The sequence below is a fragment of the Phocoena sinus genome, chromosome 15 (genome assembly GCF_008692025.1).
Source record: "Phocoena sinus isolate mPhoSin1 chromosome 15, mPhoSin1.pri, whole genome shotgun sequence".
Classification (NCBI taxonomy): Eukaryota; Metazoa; Chordata; class Mammalia; order Artiodactyla; family Phocoenidae; genus Phocoena; species Phocoena sinus.
In genome coordinates, this window is record NC_045777.1 from 29,370,631 (window position 1) to 29,391,976 (window position 21,346).

Genomic DNA, 21,346 nt, shown 5'->3' on the forward strand with positions numbered 1-21,346 from the left:
GGTATAGCACTCTTTCATAGAATGAGGATCTGGAGCCATGAGAGAGCTAAAGAACACACTTTGGAAGACCTTGGCCCAGAGAAGAAAGTCTAAACTCCATGGCCTGGTTTCTGTATGCATGGATAGTCTGGCACTTCCAATAAAACCTTTTCTCTCCTCACTTCAGTCTTTGAAGTGGTCCAGTGACACTAACCCTCATACCTACAGCCATTTCTTATGCTGTTAGTTCTGCCCTTTTGCCTCCTGCCCCTGTTGAGCTCCTATTCATTCCTCAAAGACCAGGGGGAAGGCCACCATCACCGTGAAGTCTTCCCTTCATCACACACAGAAAGAATTAATCGTTTTTCCTTTGCTTTTACCGTTTTTTATATAGTGACATCTCTTAGGGGGCACCCACCACTCTGTCTTGTGTTGCAGCTCTCTGTATCTGTCTTCCCTCCCCTTCCAGGTGTTTCACTCTGGCCCCATGTGGTGCCATGTGGCCAGCACTTGGTACATCATTGGGGTTCAAGAAATATTTGGTGAATAGGGCCTTGGTTCTTCTCCTCCTCCTGCTCTCACCCTGGCTTTGCTTCTGGGACTGGTTTCTGATGAGCCAGGAGAAAGCAAGGCCAGACCAGAAGATCCTTCTGCCCAAGGGAGCCAGTGGTGTCTTCCTCCAAGCATGGAGGCAGGTCCCCCTATACCTAGGGAGGACATTCCCACCTTCAGCCATAGCCCAGGGTCCAGGCTGGCCAGACTGGTGGCCCTGAGCCAGTTCAATGTCTCTTGAGAGTCTGATGGACTTCATCATCTCCCAGGCAATACCGTAGGCTCATGCACATAGCCAGGAGCTGGGGTACAGTGGGATATTCATTCCAAAACCTCCCAGCTTCTCCTTGAAGCTGTGAGGCCCTAAAGGGCAGTCACAGGAGCCTGTGTTCAGTAAGATGGGTTGCTTGTTCATTTGGTTTTAGAGATCAGCCTTCCAAAATGTGAGGCCCAGGGAAAAGTCTGGGAAGGAGTCTGCCCGGGATGCCTCTGTTGTCACCTGTGCTTGTGCTGCTTATTCCCATGGGAGCAGGCTGGGGTGACCTCAGGGCTGAGAGGCCTCTTCTAGAACTGAGATGGCCCTGGCAAGGGTGGAATGGGCCCATCCCGTTTCTTGCCCAAACTCTTGACACATCAGAGCCAAGTCTTGGCCAGCCCACCTACCTGGTCAGAGGTGACGGGGTCTTTCTCTCTGGAGGGCACTTCCAGTGGTTTCCCAGCAACTTTCCTCCCCACAGTGGCGTGGGCCTGGCACGAGCACATTTTGAGAAGCAGCCCCCCTCCAACCTCAGGAAATCCAACTTCTTCCACTTCGTGCTGGCCATGTATGACCGGCAGGGGCAGCCGGTGGAGGTGGAGCGTACAGCTTTCATCGACTTTGTGGAGAAGGACCGAGTGAGAGGCTCATGGGCTCGCTGGGAAGGAACAGGGTGGGGGGCTGGGGAGGGTTTCAGGGAACCCCCTCCCACTGGAGCAGATGATGGATAGGTGGTGGAGAAGTGGAGAAGGGGGTGGTGAATGGATGGGAGGGAGGGGGGTAGGGAGGAAGTTTGGGTGGGAAGGGAGTCGGGGGGAGGGCTGTGGCTGGAGGATCCCCGGGAGCACCATGCATCCTCCGTATCTTGTCCCTGCAGGAGCCCGGAGCTGAAAAGACAAACAACGGGATCCATTATCGCCTCCGGCTGGTATATAACAACGGTGAGTGAGGCCCACTGCCCACTGGGTACCGCAGCACCATGTGACACTTGGTGCCCCACTGTCAGGGTGGAGGGGGCCTGGCTTCAGCAGGGAAAGGTGTGGAGTGTGTTCAGTCATCAGAAGCCACAGGGGCTCCCCAAATAGCAAGCCCTCTCTGCCTTTCCACCCTTAGGACTTCGGACAGAACAGGACCTCTATGTGCGTCTCATCGACTCCGTGTCCAAGCAGGTGAGCCAGCCCAGGGGGCGCTCAGGCCTCTCCAGCCCCTTCTCTGACCCCCATCTCCCTGTGGTCTGAGCAAGCATCCTTGTCCCTGCCCCCACTTCCCCCATGCCCTTCATCCTCACCAGTCTAGCTGTCCACAGGAGGAGGATGTGTAGCTTTTGCCCTCTAGACAAGAAAAAGACAATATTTGTTCAACGACTTTGTCTTAGGTCCTGTTACCTAGAAGTTCAGCCTAGATGGGGATTCAGGTACATATGGTTTATAGGGGAGGAGGGAAGAAGCTCTTAGAAGGGGAGGGAGGAGAAGCAGGACAGGGCAGGGGATGCTCAGCAAGGATGTGGTCTCAGCTGGAGTCTAGCCTCAGCCTGATCCACGAGGAGCCCTGGAGAAGGAATGGCACCAGAGTTGTTCCCCCTTGAGGCAAGGAGGCCAGGATTCTGTCCCCTGTATTGGTCAGTTACTGGCTGGGACCACTCCCAAGGGGAGAGTGTAACCTTCCAGACATTTTCAGGGGAAGCAAGCTCCTGTCTGCTGAGAGCAGTTCTCAAGAGAAAGCCCTTAGCAGCTAATGCTACCCACAGCTGGGGGAAGGGTGCACTGGTCCAGGAGAGGGGACTGAGTGGGGCCCCAGAGCTTCCACTGCAGGCCCTCAGTACCTTGCTGACTTGAAAAGACAAGAGAAGGAGGCTCAGGGACCAGCATGAGGAGCTCGGGGCAACTGAAACCTGAGTCAGCCCTGACGGATTGTGCAGCCACAGGGCCCCAAGCCTCAGGCTTTTCAGAGAGGTTGTGTGCGCTGGTAAAGGAGCAGGGCTGAGTCTCAGATGTGAAAATCAGTGGCCTGCAACTTGAGGTGGAGACTTGGGCTTTCCCACACAGACAGTCTTCCAGCAGCCCCCACCCAATCCCAGGGCAGAGGAAGAAGTGGTGTGTATCTAGGAAGCCTGTGGTCGCCATGGTGTGGGAGGCGGACCAGGCAGTGGCAAAGTGGGATTGCATGGTCAACAAGTGTGGAAGGGGTTGGAGAACGTCCGGAGAGAGAGGGACCCACAAATAAGGGATGGCTGCGTGGCACAGAGGTTATAAGGTGGAAGCCAAATGTGTGGTTTGGGCAGCTCACTCCTTGCTTCAGGGCGGAGGAGAGGCTGGGGGACTGGCTGGGGGGGTGGGGGGGGTGGCTGATCCAGCAGTCCAAGAGGGAGCCACTGGCCTGGCCTGCGGAGGTGATAGGGGTGGGGAGAGGGGCCAAGGAGCCAGCGGGACAGCCTGGAGGGACAATGCTTGTGAGAACCGTGGAGGTTGGAGTGTGTCTGCCCTCCCGGCAGCCTGACCTTGGTCATGGTGATCTGGGGACCTCCCTGCCCCTGAGCAGAGCTGGCTCCGGAAAGAGCTGCCTGTGGACAGGCAGAATCTGTAGACCTCATGCCACTCTTGCCCATTCTGATAGTGGTACTGGTTTGGGAAGCCAGGTTCCCAGCTCCCTCTTTGCATTCCTGGGCTCCCAGAGAGAGGTGGAGGGCGTACTCTTCCCCGGGAGCAGGGCCCAGCTGCCCTTCCACCTGGCCTTGAGAGGAGCCTCCTTCCCCTCCAGCCTGCGCACTTCCCCTTCCCCAGGCCATCATCTACGAGGGGCAGGACAAGAACCCCGAAATGTGCCGCGTGCTACTCACCCACGAGATCATGTGCAGGTGAGAAGGGCTAGGTCACCTGCCCCTGGCCTCTTGCCCCGACCCCTACCACTGCCACCAACCCCCTCCCCACTGATCCCCAGGGAAGCCTGGGGGTGGGGGGTGATGAGGGAAGAGTGAGGCCCCTGGGCACAGTGCTGGCTGAGGAGAGGGTCCTTGAGGACCCATTAGCCTGACCTGTTTATGTGGCTTCTCTGAGTGTTTTTGTAAGAGAGGCCTCCTGCTGCTACTGGGAAGCTTAACTAATAAAGCTCTGGGGAGGGCTCCCTGGGAGATGGAGGCAGGGCCTGGGCCTCCTGGGTTAGCTCAGAAGCTGGAGGAGGAAACTTTGCTGCCTCTTATGTGAACTTAAGGGCACCCCCTGGGCAGGCAGGATGGGGAAGAGGGAACACAGTGCTAGACTCCCCTTCCCCATTACCCCAGAGCTTGGCATTTCTAGGCAAGGGCTCACCAGGAGATGTCAGTCAGGAAGGGTCCTCCGAGGCAGCTCTTCATACGTGGAAAAGAAAATAGTGTTCAAAAATCTGGTTGGGACAGTGGCTACCCTTGGGAAGGGCAGTGACCAGGAGGAGGCATGAGGGGGCTTCTGGGACGCTAGTCACATGGTATTTCTTGGTATGGGTGCTGGTTACATGGGTGGGCTCACTTTGTGATAATTCATGAGGTTCATGCTTACAATTGGAGCTCTTTTCTACTTGTATAAAAAGTGTACAGAGAGAGTAGGTGGTCAGCAGCCTGCCCTTTTCTGGATCCTCCAGGAGCAGCATGCCTTTGGGACAAGGGTTTCTTGGCCATCCTTATCCCCAGGGATAAGGGCTCTCCAGGTCCCTGTGTAGGACCCTCACTGCCTGTCTCCCCCAGGCCCCTGAGAGTGAGCCCCTCTGGCCCAGGGATTCCATACTCAGAGACAGGACATCAGCATCCTCACCCCGGAGCCACACACACACACACACACACACACACACACACACACACACACACACCCCCCATGTGCTGTAATCTCCCTCTCCTTCACCCGCTTCCTCCTTCCCTCCCTTCTCATCTTTCCTTCAGCCGGTGCTGTGACCGGAAGAGCTGTGGCAACCGGAATGAGACACCCTCAGACCCCGTCATCATTGACAGGTACAGACCGGGGGAAGAGGGCCTGGCAGCTGCAAGGTCAGGGTAGGCTGGGATCAGCCACAGAGCGCAGGGGCACCCACCACCCTGTTGGTGACTCTGAGCAGAGAGAAACGGTCCCCTGACTGAAGCCCCTGGTGGCAGACCTTCTGGGGCTGGGCATGAGAGTTGTGTGTCCTGAGGGAAGGAGCTGGAGAGGGCAGGGGTGGAGGGTGGTAGAGGCTAGAGGGGCTGGGAGGGCCTGGCAGGGAAGCGGGCTCTAATCCTGGTGCCTGGTGCCTCTGTGCTGTTTGACTTGACTTCTCTGATCGTCTGTTTCCTTTGTTTAAAAAATAGGGAAATACTTAGCAAGCTTCAATCATAGGATTGTCAAGGTGATGCATATGAAAATGCATTCTCCCACCATGATTTTTTAAAATTATTTTATTTCTTTTTGAATAGGAAATGCATATATAAGGTACAAAATTCGAAAAGTATAAAAGAGTAAATAACGAAAAGTATGTCTGCCCCACCCCTATGTATAGCATACTGTACACAGTCTTTTGTACTTACCTTTTTATTTGTAACAATATATCTTAGAACTCATTCCATATTGGAACATAAACCCTGCCTTGTTCTCCTTTTAGTAAACCATTAAACCATTCACGATGTACTAAAATTCAAGTTTAGGAGGGTTGACAGCAAAGTCTCCCACCGCTGCTGCTGACTCATCCATTGCCCTCCAAATAAGCAAGCATTATCACCAGTTTCATGGGTATCCTTCCTGAGATAGTCTGTGCAAGAAAATGCAGACACAAGCAGTCTCCTTATTCTTTTTTCTACTGCAAAATATTCCATTGTATGGATGAACTATAATTTCTTTAGTCTCTATTGCTGGACATTTTGGCTGTTTTCATTCTTTTTCAGGGATAAAATATGCTGTCGTGAATTACTTTGTCCATGTGTCACTTAGCACATGTGTGAATTTATATAAAGGAAATTACTAGAAGCAGAATTTCTGGGTCAAAGGAGATGTGCATTTGTACTTTTGATAGTTACTGCCAATTTGTCCTCTGTAGAGATTATACCAATTGATATTCGTACCAGCTATTTTGAGAATGCCTGTTGCCGTATTCTGGCCGATTAGTATGTTGTTTATTCATTCAACAAATAATTTTTTAACATCTATTGTTAAATGTTAACATCTACTGTTAATATGGACCCTGTGCCAGGGTCTCTTCTATATGCTGTGGATTAAGCAGTGACCAACGCAGACAAAAAGTCTTGTGTCGATGGGCTTACAATCTAGTAGGAGAGATAGACATAAACTAACTGAATAAAATGTACAGCATGTTAGATGGTAATAACAGCTAAGGAGAAAAAGAAAGCCATCAGGAAAGATCAGAGAGTGCCCAGGAAGGGGCTACTGCAATTTTAGAGTATTTAAGGAAGACCTCACTGAAACTATGACATTTGAGCCAAGACCTGAAGGAAATAAAGGAGCGAGCCAAGTATGAATCTGGGAGAAGAATGTTCTTGGCAAGAGTGTACTTGTCGTGTTTTAGGAACAGCAAGAAGGCCCAGGTGACTGGAATGAGGGGGCCAGTGGGAGATGAAGATGTCAGAGATACAATGGGTGGGGCAGGAGGAAGGCCAGACCATGCAGGGCCTTGTAGGTTGCATGTAGGCCATTCTTGTAAACCATTGTAGGGACTTTGACTTTTATTCTGGATGACATGGAAGCCAGTGGGGGTGTTTGAGAAGAATGATATGACCTGATTTATGTTTTGACAAGTTTTTAACTCTAGCTCCTGTGTTGAAGATGACGCGCAGGAAGCAAGGGTGGAGACAGGGAGATGAGTTAGGAAACCATAACAATAATCCAGGAGAGATGATGGAGGCTGCAACAGAAGGAATGTTATAGAGAAGTTTGTAAGAAGTGGTTGGATTCTGGATACACTTCATAGGCAGAACTGACAGGATTTGTTATGGAAGGAGAGACATATGACATTTAAGGTTCTTGCTAAACCTCCAGGTGGAGATGTTGAAAAAGAGCTGAACACATGAGTGTGGCTCTTGAGGGGAAGGTCCAGGCTACAGATGTAGATTTGAATGAATGAAATCATTGAGGGAACAAGTGTTGTAAGAAAACATGAGAGTTCCAAGAACTGCATTCCGAGGTGTCCAGTGTTGAGGGGTCATGGAGATGTGTAACCAGCAAAGGAAAATGAGAAGCAGCTGCCAGTAAAGTAGAAGGAAAATCAGGGGAGTGGAGTCCCAGAAGCCTAGATAGAAAAATTATCCCAAAAGGAGGCAATAGTCAACTGCATCAGATGCTGCTCATGGATATGATAAAAAGACTAAGGGTTAATCATTAGATTTAGCAATGTGGGGGACATTGGTGACCTCAACAGGAGCCATTTCAGTGGCAAAAGGGGCAGAATTCTGATAGGAGTATGTCTAAGAGAGAATGGGAGAAGGGAGATTAGAGACAGTGACTAAAGGAACTCTGGACTTTCACCCTAAAGGGATCAAAGAAATAGGATGGAACAGGGTGGTGATAGGAGCACAGTGTAAGGCCAAGAAAAAGATACAGCTTGTTCAGATGCTGATGACAAAAACCCAGTAGGAAATGGAAAATTATGGTGCAAGCGTTAGAAGGGAGAATGGCTGAAGCAATGTCCTCTAATCAGCGAAGGGCAGGGTTTCTCCTGCACACGTGGAGGACTGGCTTTAGCTGAGAGCACAGACGTTATCCATGGAGGCAGCAGGGAAGATAGAGAACCTGGACATGGGTAAATGGGAATATCCAACATAGGAGCTTACGGATGTGCTTTTCTGATTGCTTTGTTTTCTCAGTGAAATAGGAAGCAAGGTCAACAGTTGAGGATGAGGATGGAGAGGGAGACACTAAGGCATGAAACAGTTGTCCAAGAGAGTGAGTGGACCATGGAAATGTTCTGTGATTGCCAAGTGGCACTAAGGGCCCACCTAAGATCTGTGGTCATAAATTTATTTATTTTTAAAATTTATGTTTTTGGGGCCATGCCACATGGCTCGCGGGATCTTAGTTCCCCAACCAGAGATTGAACCTGGGGCCATGGCAGTGAAAGCAACGAGTCCTAACCACTGGACCATCAGGGAATTACCTGTGGTCATAAATTAAAAGAGCAATTTCCCCAGTCCTGCTGAGCTGTACAAGTGCAGGTGCAGAACAGGTGAGTGGTTGCATATAGCCAGAGTTAGGGGTTTGCTATGTGAATACGATGAAACATGAGAGGGCAAGAGAGTGAAAAGTGTAAGCAAGGGGTGTTTACAAAAATGGAACAAGGAATTTAAGCTCAGAAAGGAGAGGACTATGGGAGAGTGAAGAGAAGGCAGGATGAATGGAACATAGGTTTTGATGGGGCCAAGAATTACTAGAGTTGAGGTACTAGAAGGGGTTGGAGCTGGTGGTTAGGGAGTGGGTTGTCTGTATGTAGGATTTTTTGGAAATTCCGTTTATTTGTAATGTGTGGCCAAGGGAGGGTAGAGGGAAGGTCATTGGAGGAGAGATACTCAAGGAATGGAGAGAAGAATGTGTGGAAGAATTATCTATTTACATTAATACTGAAATCACCAGGAATTATGATTGATCTTAATGATTCTTTATAGATCCTAGATACTGATCCTTTGTCAGGGAAGTGTATATCAACTAACTCAATGTAGTTGCATTTATCGATATTTTCCTCATGGGTTTCATTCTGCATTTTGTTTAAGAAACCTTTCTCTATGCTGAGTCATAAAGATATTCTCCTATATTTTCTTCTAAAGATTTCACAGTTTTTCCTTGTACATTTAGGTTAGTAATCCATGTGGAGCTAATTTGGGGGCATGGTGTGAATTAAGGTATCAATGTAATTATTTTTATTTATGAATCACTAATTATTCTAGTATCATTTATTAAATAACTCATCCTTTCTTACTGAGCTTCAGTACCACCTATGTCCTAAATCAAGTTTCCTTCTATTTGTGTGTCCGATTCTAGACTCTTGTGTTTTATTCTCTTGATCTATTTGATAATCTCTGTGCTAACATGGCATTGTTTGAATCACTCTATCTATATAAAAATAATACAGACAAGCGTGTAAGGTAAGGTTCCCATCTTCTCTTGTTCTTCAGGGAAGAACTGACTATTTTGGCCTTTTGTGCTTCCATATAAATTTTAGAATCCATGTAGAAAGTTCCACACCAACACACACACACACACACACACACACACACACACACATACACATACACACAGACATATCTTTGGGGGTTTTGTACAGTTAACTTATACATCAATTTGGAGGAGAATTCACATCTTTATGCTACTGAGTCTTCCTATCCATGAATATGGTTTATCTCTCCATTTATATAGATCTTCTTTAAAGCCTTTCAATAAAGGTTTATAATTTTCTCAATTAATTTTCTCCGTAAAGTCTACATACACTGATTGCTTTCATTCATTCAGTAAATATTTGTTGAGCATCTACTATGTACCAGGCACTGTTGTAGGTTCTAGGAATACCACAGTAAACAAAGCAGACAAAAATATCCATGTTCATGGACAGAGAAGACATTGGGGAGTTGGGCAATAAACAGTAATTATAAGTATGTTAGAAGGTGATAGGTGGGAAGAAATAGAGAAAAATAAAACTGATCTGGAATTTGGGGGTGGGGGAGGTGTGGTTTTAAATGGAGTGGTCACAGTAGGCCAAATTAAGAAGATGGAGTTTGAGGAAGGACTTGAAGAGGTGAGGGAATGAACCATTCAGTTGCATGGGTAGCTTATTTCTAGGTACAATTTATATTTTGTTGTTATTGTAAATTATATCTTTTGCTATGTTTTCTAAGTCTTTGTTGATAGTATAAAGAAATACGATTGATATTTGCATGTAGATATTTGTCTTTAGATTTCTTTTGTTTTGTTTTTTCTATAGAGACAGCCATGTAAAAAATGACTTGTTTTTCCTATCCGATCCTTTTGCATTTTATTTATTTTTCTGACATTACTGCACTGACTAGAACCTCAAGTACAACCTTGAGAAAATAAGGAGTGATAATGGGCAGTCTTGGCTTGTTTTTTATTTTAAAGAAAATGCTTCCAGTGTTTCACCATTTAAAATGTTGCTAATTGTAGCTATTTGGTAACTATACTTGATCAAGTTAAAAATGGTTGGTATGAGAGTTTTTTAATTTTTGTTTTTTGGGTTTTTTTCATGAACAGATGTTGAATTTCATGTGTTGTTTTTCTCTACATGTATTGAATTGATCATATGGCTTTTCTCCTTTAAACTGTTAATGTACTGAATTTCATTAATGGATTTTCTGATACTGAACTACTCCTGGTATAAACCTAGCTTGATGATGATTTACTATCTACTTTAAATGCTACAGGATTTGCTTTGTTAATAGTATTTAGGATTTTTGCATTTATGTTCAACACGATTGGCTTGTAATTTTCTTTTCTTACAATGTCCTAGTATGATTTTGACAGTCCGTGGTATAAGACCCTTAAATAATTAGACGGGGCATGTTATTTCTTTTACTATTTGCTGAATGAATTTGTATTAGTTTGTAATGATTTGTTCCTTGAAAATTTGTTACAATTTGGTTTTAGTTTGTGGGGTTGAGGAGAGAGGATTTTTAAGTCTTTTATTCATATTTTAATGGTCATAGGACTATTTAGGCCTTTTATTTCTTTTTTACTCTATTTTCATGAGTTACATTTTTAAAGGAATTTGTACAATGTGCCTAAGTTTTCAAATTTGTTTCCGTAAAGTCGTTCATAATGTTCTCTTATCTTTTTGATCTCTGCTGTATCTTTTTAAAAAATATTTATTTATTTGGCTGCATCGGGTCTTAGTTGCAGCACATGTGTTCTTCATTGTAGCTTGCTGGCTTCTCTCTAGTTGTGCCACGCAGGCTCACTAGTTGCGTTGTGCGGGCTTTCTAGTTGTGTTGCGTGGGCTCCAGAACACGTGGACTCAGTAGTTGTGGCATGTGGGCTCTCTAGTTGTGGTGTGCGGGCTCCAGAGCACATGGACTCAGTAGTTGCAGTGCGTGGGCTTAGTTGCCCTGAGGCAGGTGGGATCCTAGTTCCCCAACCAGGGTTTGAACCTGCGTCCCCTGCATTGGAAAGTGGATTCTTAACCACTAGATCACCAAGGAAGTCCCTCTGCTGTATCTTTAGCTGTGAGCCTTTTCCATTTCTGATATTAATTGTTTGTATCATATCTTTCTCCTTGATGAGTTTTGCTAGCGATTTTTACTTTTATTTGTGTCTTCTAAAAACTGACAGCTTTATCAAGCTTTTTCTAATGTTTGTTTCACATTACATTAATTTTGCATTTATCTTTATCATCTCCCTTCTTAGTTCTTTAGGTTTATTTTGTTGTTCTTTTTTAATTTCTTAAGTTGGATGTTTAGCTCATTAATTGTTGACCTTCTTTACTAATATAATCATTTAAGGCTATGACATTTCCTTAAAATACTATGTTTCCTCTATGTCACATTATTTTTTATTTTTATTTATTTTTTTGGCTGCGTTGAGTCTTAGTTGCAGCACGCAGGATCTCCATTGAGGCATGCAGAATCTTTTTGTTGAAGCATGTGGGCCCTTCGTTGCAGCACACGGGCTTCTCTCTAGTTGTGGCACGTGGGCTCCAGGGTGCAGGGGCTCTGTAGTTTGTGGCAGGTGGGCTGTCTCCTTGAGGTGCACAAACTCAGTAGTTGTGTCGCGGGGGCTTAGTTGCCCCACGGCATGTGGGATCTTAGTTCCCCGACCAGGGATCAAACCCTCATCCCCTGCATTGGAAAGCGGATTCTTTACCACTGGACCATCAGGCAAGTCCCTATGTCACATTATTATATCTCATATTTTCATTATCAGTTCCAAGGATTGTTAAATTTGTTATGATTTCTCTTTTAATACATGGACTATTTAGAAGTATGTTTCCTTATTCTTTATTTTTAAATTAACTTTATGAGGTATAATTGATATTCAATAAAACAGGCATAAGACATACAATTTGAAAAGTTTTGACATAGGTATACACTGATGAAACCATCACCACAGTTGAGATAGTGAACATATCCTTCATTCCCAAAAGTTTTCTCATGCCCTCCCTGGAATCTCTACCTCTCTCCCCTTACCTCCATCCTCAGGCAACAGTTGATCTGCTTTATGTCATCATAGATTTGTTTGCATTTTCTAGAGTTTTATATAAATGGGATGATACAGTATGTGCTTTTTCTTTTGTCTAGCTTCTTTTGCTCAGCATAATTTTTTTGTGTTATCCATTTTGTTACATGTATTAATAGTTCATTTCTTTTTATTGCTGAGTCGTATTCCATTGTATGAATATAGCAAAATATGCCTTCATCTCTTGATAGACATTTGGGTTCTTTCCGGTTTTTGTCTATTATAAATAAAGTTTTATAAACATTTATGTACAAGTTCTTATATGGACAAGTGCTTTCATTTCTCTTGGCTAAAATAAGTAGTAGAATGGTTGTATATGTATATGTGTATGTGTATGGTAAGTATATGTTTAACTTCATATGTAGTCGCCTATTTTCCAAAGTGGTTGTACCATTTCATGTTTCCCACCAGCAGAGTGTGAGAGTTGTAATTCCTCTACATTCTCATCAACATGAGAATGATCTCTGTTTTTAATGTTAGCCATTCTAATAGATGTGTAGTGATATCTCATTATGGTTTTAATTTGCATGTCCCTAATGACTAATGATGTTGAACAACTTTTCATGTGCTTATTTGCCATCTATATTTTTTTGGGGGGGGAAGTGTTTGTTCACCCCCTCCCTTTTTATAGGGTTGTTTTTTAATTTCTGAGTTGTGGGAGTTCTCTATATACTATGGATAAAAATCAGATAAATATTTTGCAGAAAAATTTTCCCAGTCCGTGGCTTGTCTTTTCATTCTCTTAACAGTGTTTTTGAAGAGCATGAGTTTTTAATTTTGATAAAGTCCAAATTATAGATTTTTTCTTTTGTGTATTGTGTTTTTGTTGTCATAGCTAAAAAATCTTTACCTAACCCAAGGTCACAGAAAACTTCCCCCTTCCTCTATAAGTTTTGTAGTTCTAGGTTTTACGTTTAGGAGTAGGAACCATTTTGAGTTAATTTTTGTAGATGATGAGAGGTATAGATTCAAGACGTTTTGTTTTGTTTTGCAATATATATTTGTTTTGCAATATACATACATATATATATATATATGTTCCAGCACCATTTCTTGTAAACTTTGTAAAAAATCAATTGTTTATATAAGTGTGGGGTTATTTCTGGCCTCTATTCTGTTCCATTGATTCCTTAGTCTAGCTTTTATGCCAATACCACACTGTTTTTTTTTTGTTCTTTTTTTTTTGCGGTATGCGGGCCTCTCACTGCTGTGGCCTCTCCCGTTGCGGAGCACAGGCTCCGGACGCGCGGGCTCAGCGGCCATGGCTCACAGGCCCAGCTGTTCCGCAGCATGTGGGATCTTCCTGGACCGGGGCACGAACCCAGGTCCCCTGCATCGGCAGGTGGACTCTCAACCACTGCGCCACCAGGGAAGCCCCACACTGTTTTGATTATTGTTGCTTTATAACAATTCTTGAAATCAGGTAATATAGGTCCTCCAACTTTGTTTCTTCATTGCAACTTTTTTCTTTGCATTTCCATATGAATTTGGGCATCAACTTGTCAATTTCTACAAAAAATTCCATTGAGAGATTGACTGGGACTCTGAATCTCTAGACTAATTTGGGAAAATTGATATCTTAACAATATTGAGCCTTCCAACCCATGAAAAAGGCATATCTCTCCATTTATTTAGATTTTCCTCAATCTCTCTCATCAATATTTTGTGGTTTTTAGAATGCAGATCTTTCACATCGCTTGTTCAGATTTATCCTTTAGTATTTCTTTATTTTGATGCTATTGTAAATGCTGTTTTGAATTTCAATTTCCAATGGTTTATTTATGGTATATATAAATATGAATTTTTGTATAACTGATTCTGTAGCCTGCAGCCTTGCTAAACTCACTTATTAGTTCTAGTAACTTTTCAAAGAGTCCAACAGATTATCTTTATAGACAGTCATGTCATCTGCAAATAAAGACACTTTTATTTATTCCTTTCCAATCTGGATAACTTTTATTTATCTTTCTTGCCTGATTGTACTGGCTAGACCTTCCAGTACAATGTTGATAGTAGCAGTGGTGAGGATGGACACTTATCTTGTTCCTGATCTTAGGTGGAAATTACTCAGTCTTTCACCAGTATGTATGTTTTTTATGTATGTATGTATGTGTGTGTGTGTGTGTGTGTGTGTGTGTAGCTATAGGTTTTTCATAGATGCCTTTATTAGGTTGAGAGAATTCTCTACTATTTTTTGTTACTGGGAGTTTTTATCAGAAATCGGTATTAGATTTTTGTCAAGGGCTTTTCTGCATCTATTAAGATTTTTTTTTTTTTTTTAGTTTAATATGATGAATTACATCAGTTGGTTTTCCGATGTTAAACCAACCCTGCATTTCCCAGATGAGCTGCACTTGGTTATGGTGTATTATCTTTTTAATATATTGTTGGATTCAATTTAATAAAATTTTGTTTAGAGTTTTTGCATGTTCATGATGAATATTTGTCTTTAATTTTCTTATAACTTTTGTCTGGTTTTGGTATCAGGTGTGCTGATATACTGGCCTATAGATTTAGATGGGAGGTATAACCAGCTCTTCAATTTTTTGGAACAGTTTGTGTAGAATGGGTATTACTTCTTCCTTAAGTGCTTGGTAGAATTCACCAGTGAAGCCATCTGAGCCTGGACTTTTCTTTGTGGCAAGTATTTTAACTATAATTTCAATGTCTAATAGAATAGCCTATCTACTTTTTTTAGAATGAACTTTGGTAATTTGTATCTTTCAAGGAATTTGTCCGTTTCTTATAAGTTGTTGAATTTGTTGGCACAAAATTGTTTATAATGTTCCCTAGCCAATATCTCTAGAATCCGCAGTGATGTCAGCGCTCCCATTTCTGATACTGGCAAATTGTGTCTTCTTTTTTCCTGATCAGTCAGGCTACAGGTTTATCCATTTTACTGACCTTCTAAAAGAACCTTTTGGTTTCATTGATTTTCCCTATTGTTTATCTATTTCCTATTTTGATATTTATTAGTTCCTTTCTTCTGCTTATTCTGGGCTTAATTTCCTGTCCTTTTTCTGGTCTCCTAGAGTAGAAGCTGAGGTCATTTATTTAAGACCTTTCCTTCTGTCTAAAACAAACTTTTAGTGCTATGCATTTCTCTCTAAGTATTGCCTTAGGGTCATACCACAAATCATGATATGTTATGTTTTCATTTCCATTTAATTAAAACTAATTTCTGATTTCCCTTTTGAGTTTTGTTTTAACCCATGCGTTATTTAGTTTCAAAAAGTTTGGGGATTCTCTTAGGATATTTCCATTACTGGTTTCTAATTTAATTCAATTGTCAAGGAATATATACTTTGTATAAAATGAATCCTTTTGAATCTTTTGAGACGCATTTTATGGCCCAGAATATAGCCTGCCTTGATAAATGTTTTGTGTGCACTTAGGAAGAATGTGTTTTCTGTTGTTGTTGGATGGAGTGTCCTATAAATATCAAATAGGCCACATTAGTTGGTAAGTGTTGTTTGAGTCTACTATATCCTGACTGACTTTTTGCCTGTTTTTTTTTTCTGTTATTGAGAGAAGGGTATTGGAATGACTAACTATTATTGTGGATTTGTCTATTTTTCCTTGAGGTTCTATCAGTCTTGTTTCATATAATTTGAAAAACTGTTATTAGGTACATAGATATATAGGATTATTTTATGTCCTCTTGTTTAATTGACCCCTTTATTATGAATCCATAAAATCTACTTCGATATAGTAATATAGCCATTCAAACTTTCTTTTGACTAGTATTAGCATGATAAATCTTTTCCATTGTTTTATTTTTAATCTATTTGTGTCTTTATATTTAACATGCATTTCTTTTTTTTAAACTTTTTTTATTGCAGTATAACAGAAATACATACAGTTTGGGAAAAGAAAAATTGCTCATTTGTAATTTTTGTTAAATTAATGATGTAAATACTCTCTTAATGGTTAATTTTAAGCTACCAACAGTTTGACACTTGACTCACAAATTCCTGTTTAGTAATTGGCCCTCATGAACTAGGGTGGACCAGCTTTAGCACACCACTACAACATGTATACAGAAAAATGTACAAATCATTAGTTTATAGATCATTGTATATCAGCAAAGTGAACACACCTACCACCCTGGTCAGTAAATATAATTATACCTTTCTTTCTTCCTTAAAGGTGACCACTGTACTAACTTCTAACACCATAGCTAACTTACTTTTGAGATTTATTTTATTTTATTTAAGGGTGATTTATTTTACTTAAGGGTGGCAGTGGGAATAGTCATAGATTTCTAATACAAACCAAATACAAAAATCAAACAACCATAAGAATAATGAAAATCTAAATATGAAAAAAGCTAATCTAGGAGAAAAATAAGGAGACTATCATTTTTTTTTTTTTTTGGCCAATGGTAATGGATATGTAAGGATATTGACAACAACATTGGAATAGCAGAGGAATTGAAAATGCTATACATTGATCAATGGGAAACTAGCTAAATTAATTATATTGCATATACACAATAAAATACCATGAAGAAAGCAAACACATATATAGTCTTTGGTTGAACCATATACCATTCTAAGTGCTCTACATTACATATACTATCTCACATAATTTCCCAACAATACTACTACTATCCCATTTTACATATGAGACAAGAAGTTAAGTAACACGCCCAAGGTGACACATACATATATTTTTTTCTGTCATAATATTGACATTCAGTCCAGTAATCCTCCACTGTAACAGCTCTTTTACTTTGCAGTGAAATTTGATTTGTATATTTTTTTTGCCTCTGAGTCCTTAACATGCATTTCTTATAGTCAGCATGTCGTTCAGTTTTTCATCTGATCTGATAATCTCTGCCTTTTAATTGGTATATTTAGACCATTTACATTTAATGTGACTGTTGATATGATTAAGTTTGAGTCTATCACCTTGATATTTGCTTTCTATGGTGTTCGGTCTCTTTTTTGTTCTTTTCCTTTTTTTCTATTCTTTTAGATTATTCAGGTATTTTTTATTATTCAACTTTATCTCCTTTGTTGATTTATTAGCAAAATTCTTTATTTTGTTATTTTAATAATTGATTTAGGACTTAAAGTACACATCTTTAACTTATTGCAGTCTACCTTAAATTATACCACTTCATGCTATTGTCTTAAATTTTATTTTTATATATGTTCTATAATCTACAGTACATTGATATTATGTTTGTTTCAACAGTCAATTATTTTTAAACAGATTTAAATTATATGAAAAATATCCTATATTTACCCATGTAACTATTTCTATTGCTCTTCATTCTTTTCCATAGATTCATATTTCCATCTTGTATCATTTTTCTTACGCCTGAAGGGCATCCTTTAATATTTCTTGTAATTTTTTGAAAGATATTTTCACTGGGTATAGAATTATAGGTTGGCAGTAGTAGTAGTAGTTGTTGTTTTAAGATGTTGCTCCACTGTCTTTTCTCTTGCATTCCCAATAAGAAATCTGATACCATTATTATCTTTATTCCTGTGTACATATTTCTTTTATCTTTGGCTGCTTTAAATTTTTTTTCTTTATTACTCATTTTTAGCAACTTGATTATGACGTGCTTTGTTGTAGTTTTCTTCATGTTTCTTGTGCCTGGAGTTCATTGATCTTTTTGGATCTAGGAGTCTACCATTTTATATATGCCCATTTTTTCAAGATTATTAATTGTGTTGTTCACGTCTGTATTTATTTATCTTTGTCTGCTTGACCTATTAAAAATTGAGAGGTCAGGTTATAATCTTGCACATGAACTTTCAGCTTACCTTTGTGGGTTTCATCAATTATATCCCACAAAGATAAACTGAAATTTCATGTGGAAGATTAATATAAAATTAATTATATATATATATATATATATAGAGAGAGAGAGAGAGAGAGAGAGAGAGAGAGACTATTTTGTTAAATGTGGACAGGTTTTAAAATCTTATAGCTTCCTTCTGGATTGAGCCTTTTATCAGCATTGATCCTTTATTTCTAATAATAGTTTTGCTTTAAAGTCTATTTTATCTGATATTATTTATTTTTGGCCATGCCCCAAGGCTTGTGGGATCTTATTCCCTGACCAGGGATTGAACCCAGGTCCCCAGCAGTGAAAGTGCCAAGTCCTAACCACTGGACTGCCAGGGAATTCCCTATCTGATATTATTTAAAGGATCTCTCAACTTTTGGTTATATTTGCCTCATATACCTTTTTCTGTCCTTTTATTTTCAACCATTATGTGTCCTTATGTTTCAGATATTTCTCTTTTCTTTTTCTTTTTTTTTTTTTTTTTTTTTTGCGGTACACGGGCCTCTCACTGTTGTGGCCTGTCCCGTCGCGGAGCACAGGCTCCAGACACGCAGGCTCAGAGGCCATGGCTCATGGGCCCAGCCGCCCCGCGGCATGTGGGATCTTCCCAGACTGGGGCACGAACCCGTGTCCCCTGCATCGGCAGATGGACTCTCAACCACTGCGCCACCAGGGAAGCCCCAGATATTTCTCTTTTAACAGTATATCACTGGGTTTATTTTTTTTAATCTAGTCTATTTTTTAACTGGCAAGTTTATCCATTTACCTTATTGAGATTATTGATTTATTTCAACTCTTTTCTACCATCTTGCTTTGAGCCTTCTATTTGTTCCACTTCCATGTTTCTTTGTTTTCCTTTCTTGCTATTTAAAAAAATAAATTGAATATTTTCAATTTCAATATTTCAATAAATTGAATATTTTGATATTTTGATGTAGTGTATGTATTTCTTATTCAGTTTTTCCATTTACTGGTTTAGAAGTTTATTCACTTCATTTCTATGCTTTTATTTATTACCCTTGACATTTACTATATACTCCTAACAAAATTGTAATTCCTTTCCTGACTAATACTAGGATTTTTTTTTTTTTTTTTAATAATACTAGGATTTTTGACAGTGGTGTGCTGGAGCTGGCTCATACTGGTCCATAGGAGCTAATTGTTAGCATCTCTTCTCAACTCCATATTTAATGACATCATATTGGTAGCTTGAAATCAGCCATGGGGGAAACATATATATTTATAACCATAGAAATCAACAAACATTATAAATCAGGGGTTTTCCCCCCAGAAGTTGTTGTTAAACATTTACCAGCACACCACTGATCTTAGATTGTTTTATTACCCCTGTCCCATTTATAAGCCATGTAGCACAGAAATTTAATTCTTTTAAAATTCCACACATTGTTATAATTCTTTTTGTTATAGATGAACAGTTTTTCTTTAGATTTGCCAAATTTTGTTGCTCTTCTTTTCCTTTGTGCATCTCACAACTTCCTCTGGGGTCATTTTCTCTCTTTCTGAAGTACCTCTTTTAAGAAGTTTGTACTTTAGTGAAGGTCTGTGTTGGTAAACAACGTGCTCACTTTTGTTTTGCTATTAATGTCTTTATATCAGTCTCTTTCTTGAAAAATGGTTTTCCTGGGAATATAATTCTAGATTGATAGTTTTTGTGTTTTTTTTTTTTTACTTAGCAATTTGAAAATATTTCCATTGTTGCTGCAGAAAAGTACAGCACAAACTAACACAACATTCTCTATTTGATAGTTCCAATATCTAAAGTCCTTGGGGTTCTAAATCTATTGTTCATTCCTTCTGCTGACTCTCATTCATGAAGCTTGTTCCTTGGTTTGGTGCTTTTGTTATTATTGTTGTAGTAGTGATAATTTTAGCTCATATTTTGTTGAACCAAATCGGGTCCAAAATGGGGTATGCTTTCTTCTGGAAGGATTTTTGTTTGATTCTAACAGGAACGGGGGTGCTACCAACCTGGGACCTTTCTAGGTTCCTCAGAGGATCCAGAGCCCTCCTCTGAGGTGTCTCTGTTCTCCATCCCAGTGTTTATATTGGCATTTGCTACCACTACAACCCTAATATTTGTGTTAGCTTATAGTTCATGGTTTCCACTCAGATTTCAACTTACTTGTTTTTGATTTTTAATATCCTTGGAGATTTTCCTTACCTTTTAGATAAAAGCACAGGATCTAGTTATAATGGGAAGGCACTTCAAGATATGTAGTCTGCCATAATGCTGGAAGAGGAAATCATCCATTTGGAATTTACCCTGGTGAACGGTAGGAAATATGGGTCCATCTATATATTTTTTTCTGATAGCTGCTAGTTGTCCCAGCAGCAATTACTGAATAATCCATTTTCTCCCACCAATTGTAAATATCACCCAATGCTATAGTCTAAATGTAATTGCATGTATTTCTGAACTTTCCATCCTATTTTATTATACCTACTATCTATTTATTCATATGGAAATGTGATGCTTTTTTACTTTTTGAAGATATATAAAATGTTTTGGTAACTGGTAGATCTAGTACTCTTTCTTCATTACTCTGTTTTCCCAACTATTCTTAATCATATTTTTCATATTAACCTTACAGTTAGATTGTCTAGGTTACCAAAGAATTACTTCCTCATGTCATTTTTTAAATTATGGTAAAAAAAACCCACATAATATAAAATTTGTCATCTTTACTATTTTTGAATGTACAATCCAGTATTATTAAGTATATTCACATCGTGGTGCAACAGATCTCCAGAACTTCTTGCAAAACAAAAACTCTATACCCATTAAACAACAACTCCCCATTTTCCCCTTCCCTAGTCCTCACAGCCACCATTCTACTTTCTGTTTCTATGAATTTGGCTACTTTATACATATATACTTATACCTCATATAAGTGGAATCATGCAGTACTAGTCTTTTTGTAACTAGCATAGTGTCCTCAAGTTTCATCCATGTTGTAGCATGTAATAGGATGCTACATGTTATGTGTATTTCCTTCTTTTTTAAAGCTGAATAATATTCCATTTTATATATATACCACATTCATGTATTGATAGACATTCAGATGCTTCCATCTCTTGGCTACTATGAATATGAGTGTGAAAATATCTCTTTGAGACCCAGCTTTCAGTTTTTTTTGGTATATATAACCAGAAGTGGGATTGCTGAATCATATGATTGTCTTTTAAATTCTTTGAGGAACACTATACTTTTTACCATGTCAGTTGCACCATTTTATAATCCCACCATCAGTGCACAGGTTTCTAATTTCTCCACTTCCTCACCAACACTTGTTATTTTCTGTGTTTTTTTACATTTTTATAGTAGCCACCCTAATATGTGTGAGATGATGTATCATTATGGTTTTGATTTGCATTTCTCTAAGGACAAGTGATGCTGAGCATCTTTTTAGATGCTTGTTGGCCATTTATACATCATCTTTGGAGAAATGTCTATTGAATTCCTTTGCCCATTTTTAATTGGGTTATTTGTTGTAGTGTTGTTGTTGAGTTGTAGGAGTTTTTATATATTATGGATATTAACCCCTTATCAGA

The 21,346-nt window shown here is 40.3% G+C and overlaps 1 protein-coding gene across 3 annotated transcripts in view; it reads left to right on the top strand.

Moving 5' to 3' along the window:
- Positions 1-21,346, top strand: part of EBF4 (EBF family member 4) — a 55,294-nt gene that overhangs the window by 9,701 nt on the left and 24,247 nt on the right. For all 3 annotated transcript variants that reach the window (XR_004345982.1, XM_032606953.1, XM_032606952.1), the window contains 5 exons: positions 1,269-1,425; positions 1,665-1,728; positions 1,901-1,956; positions 3,568-3,641; positions 4,695-4,763. Coding sequence is in view for 2 of the 3 variants with exons in the window: in XM_032606953.1 (XP_032462844.1) it covers positions 1,269-1,425; positions 1,665-1,728; positions 1,901-1,956; positions 3,568-3,641; positions 4,695-4,763 (420 nt within the window). In the remaining variant the exon portion in view is untranslated. The remainder of the gene's footprint in view (positions 1-1,268; positions 1,426-1,664; positions 1,729-1,900; positions 1,957-3,567; positions 3,642-4,694; positions 4,764-21,346) is intronic.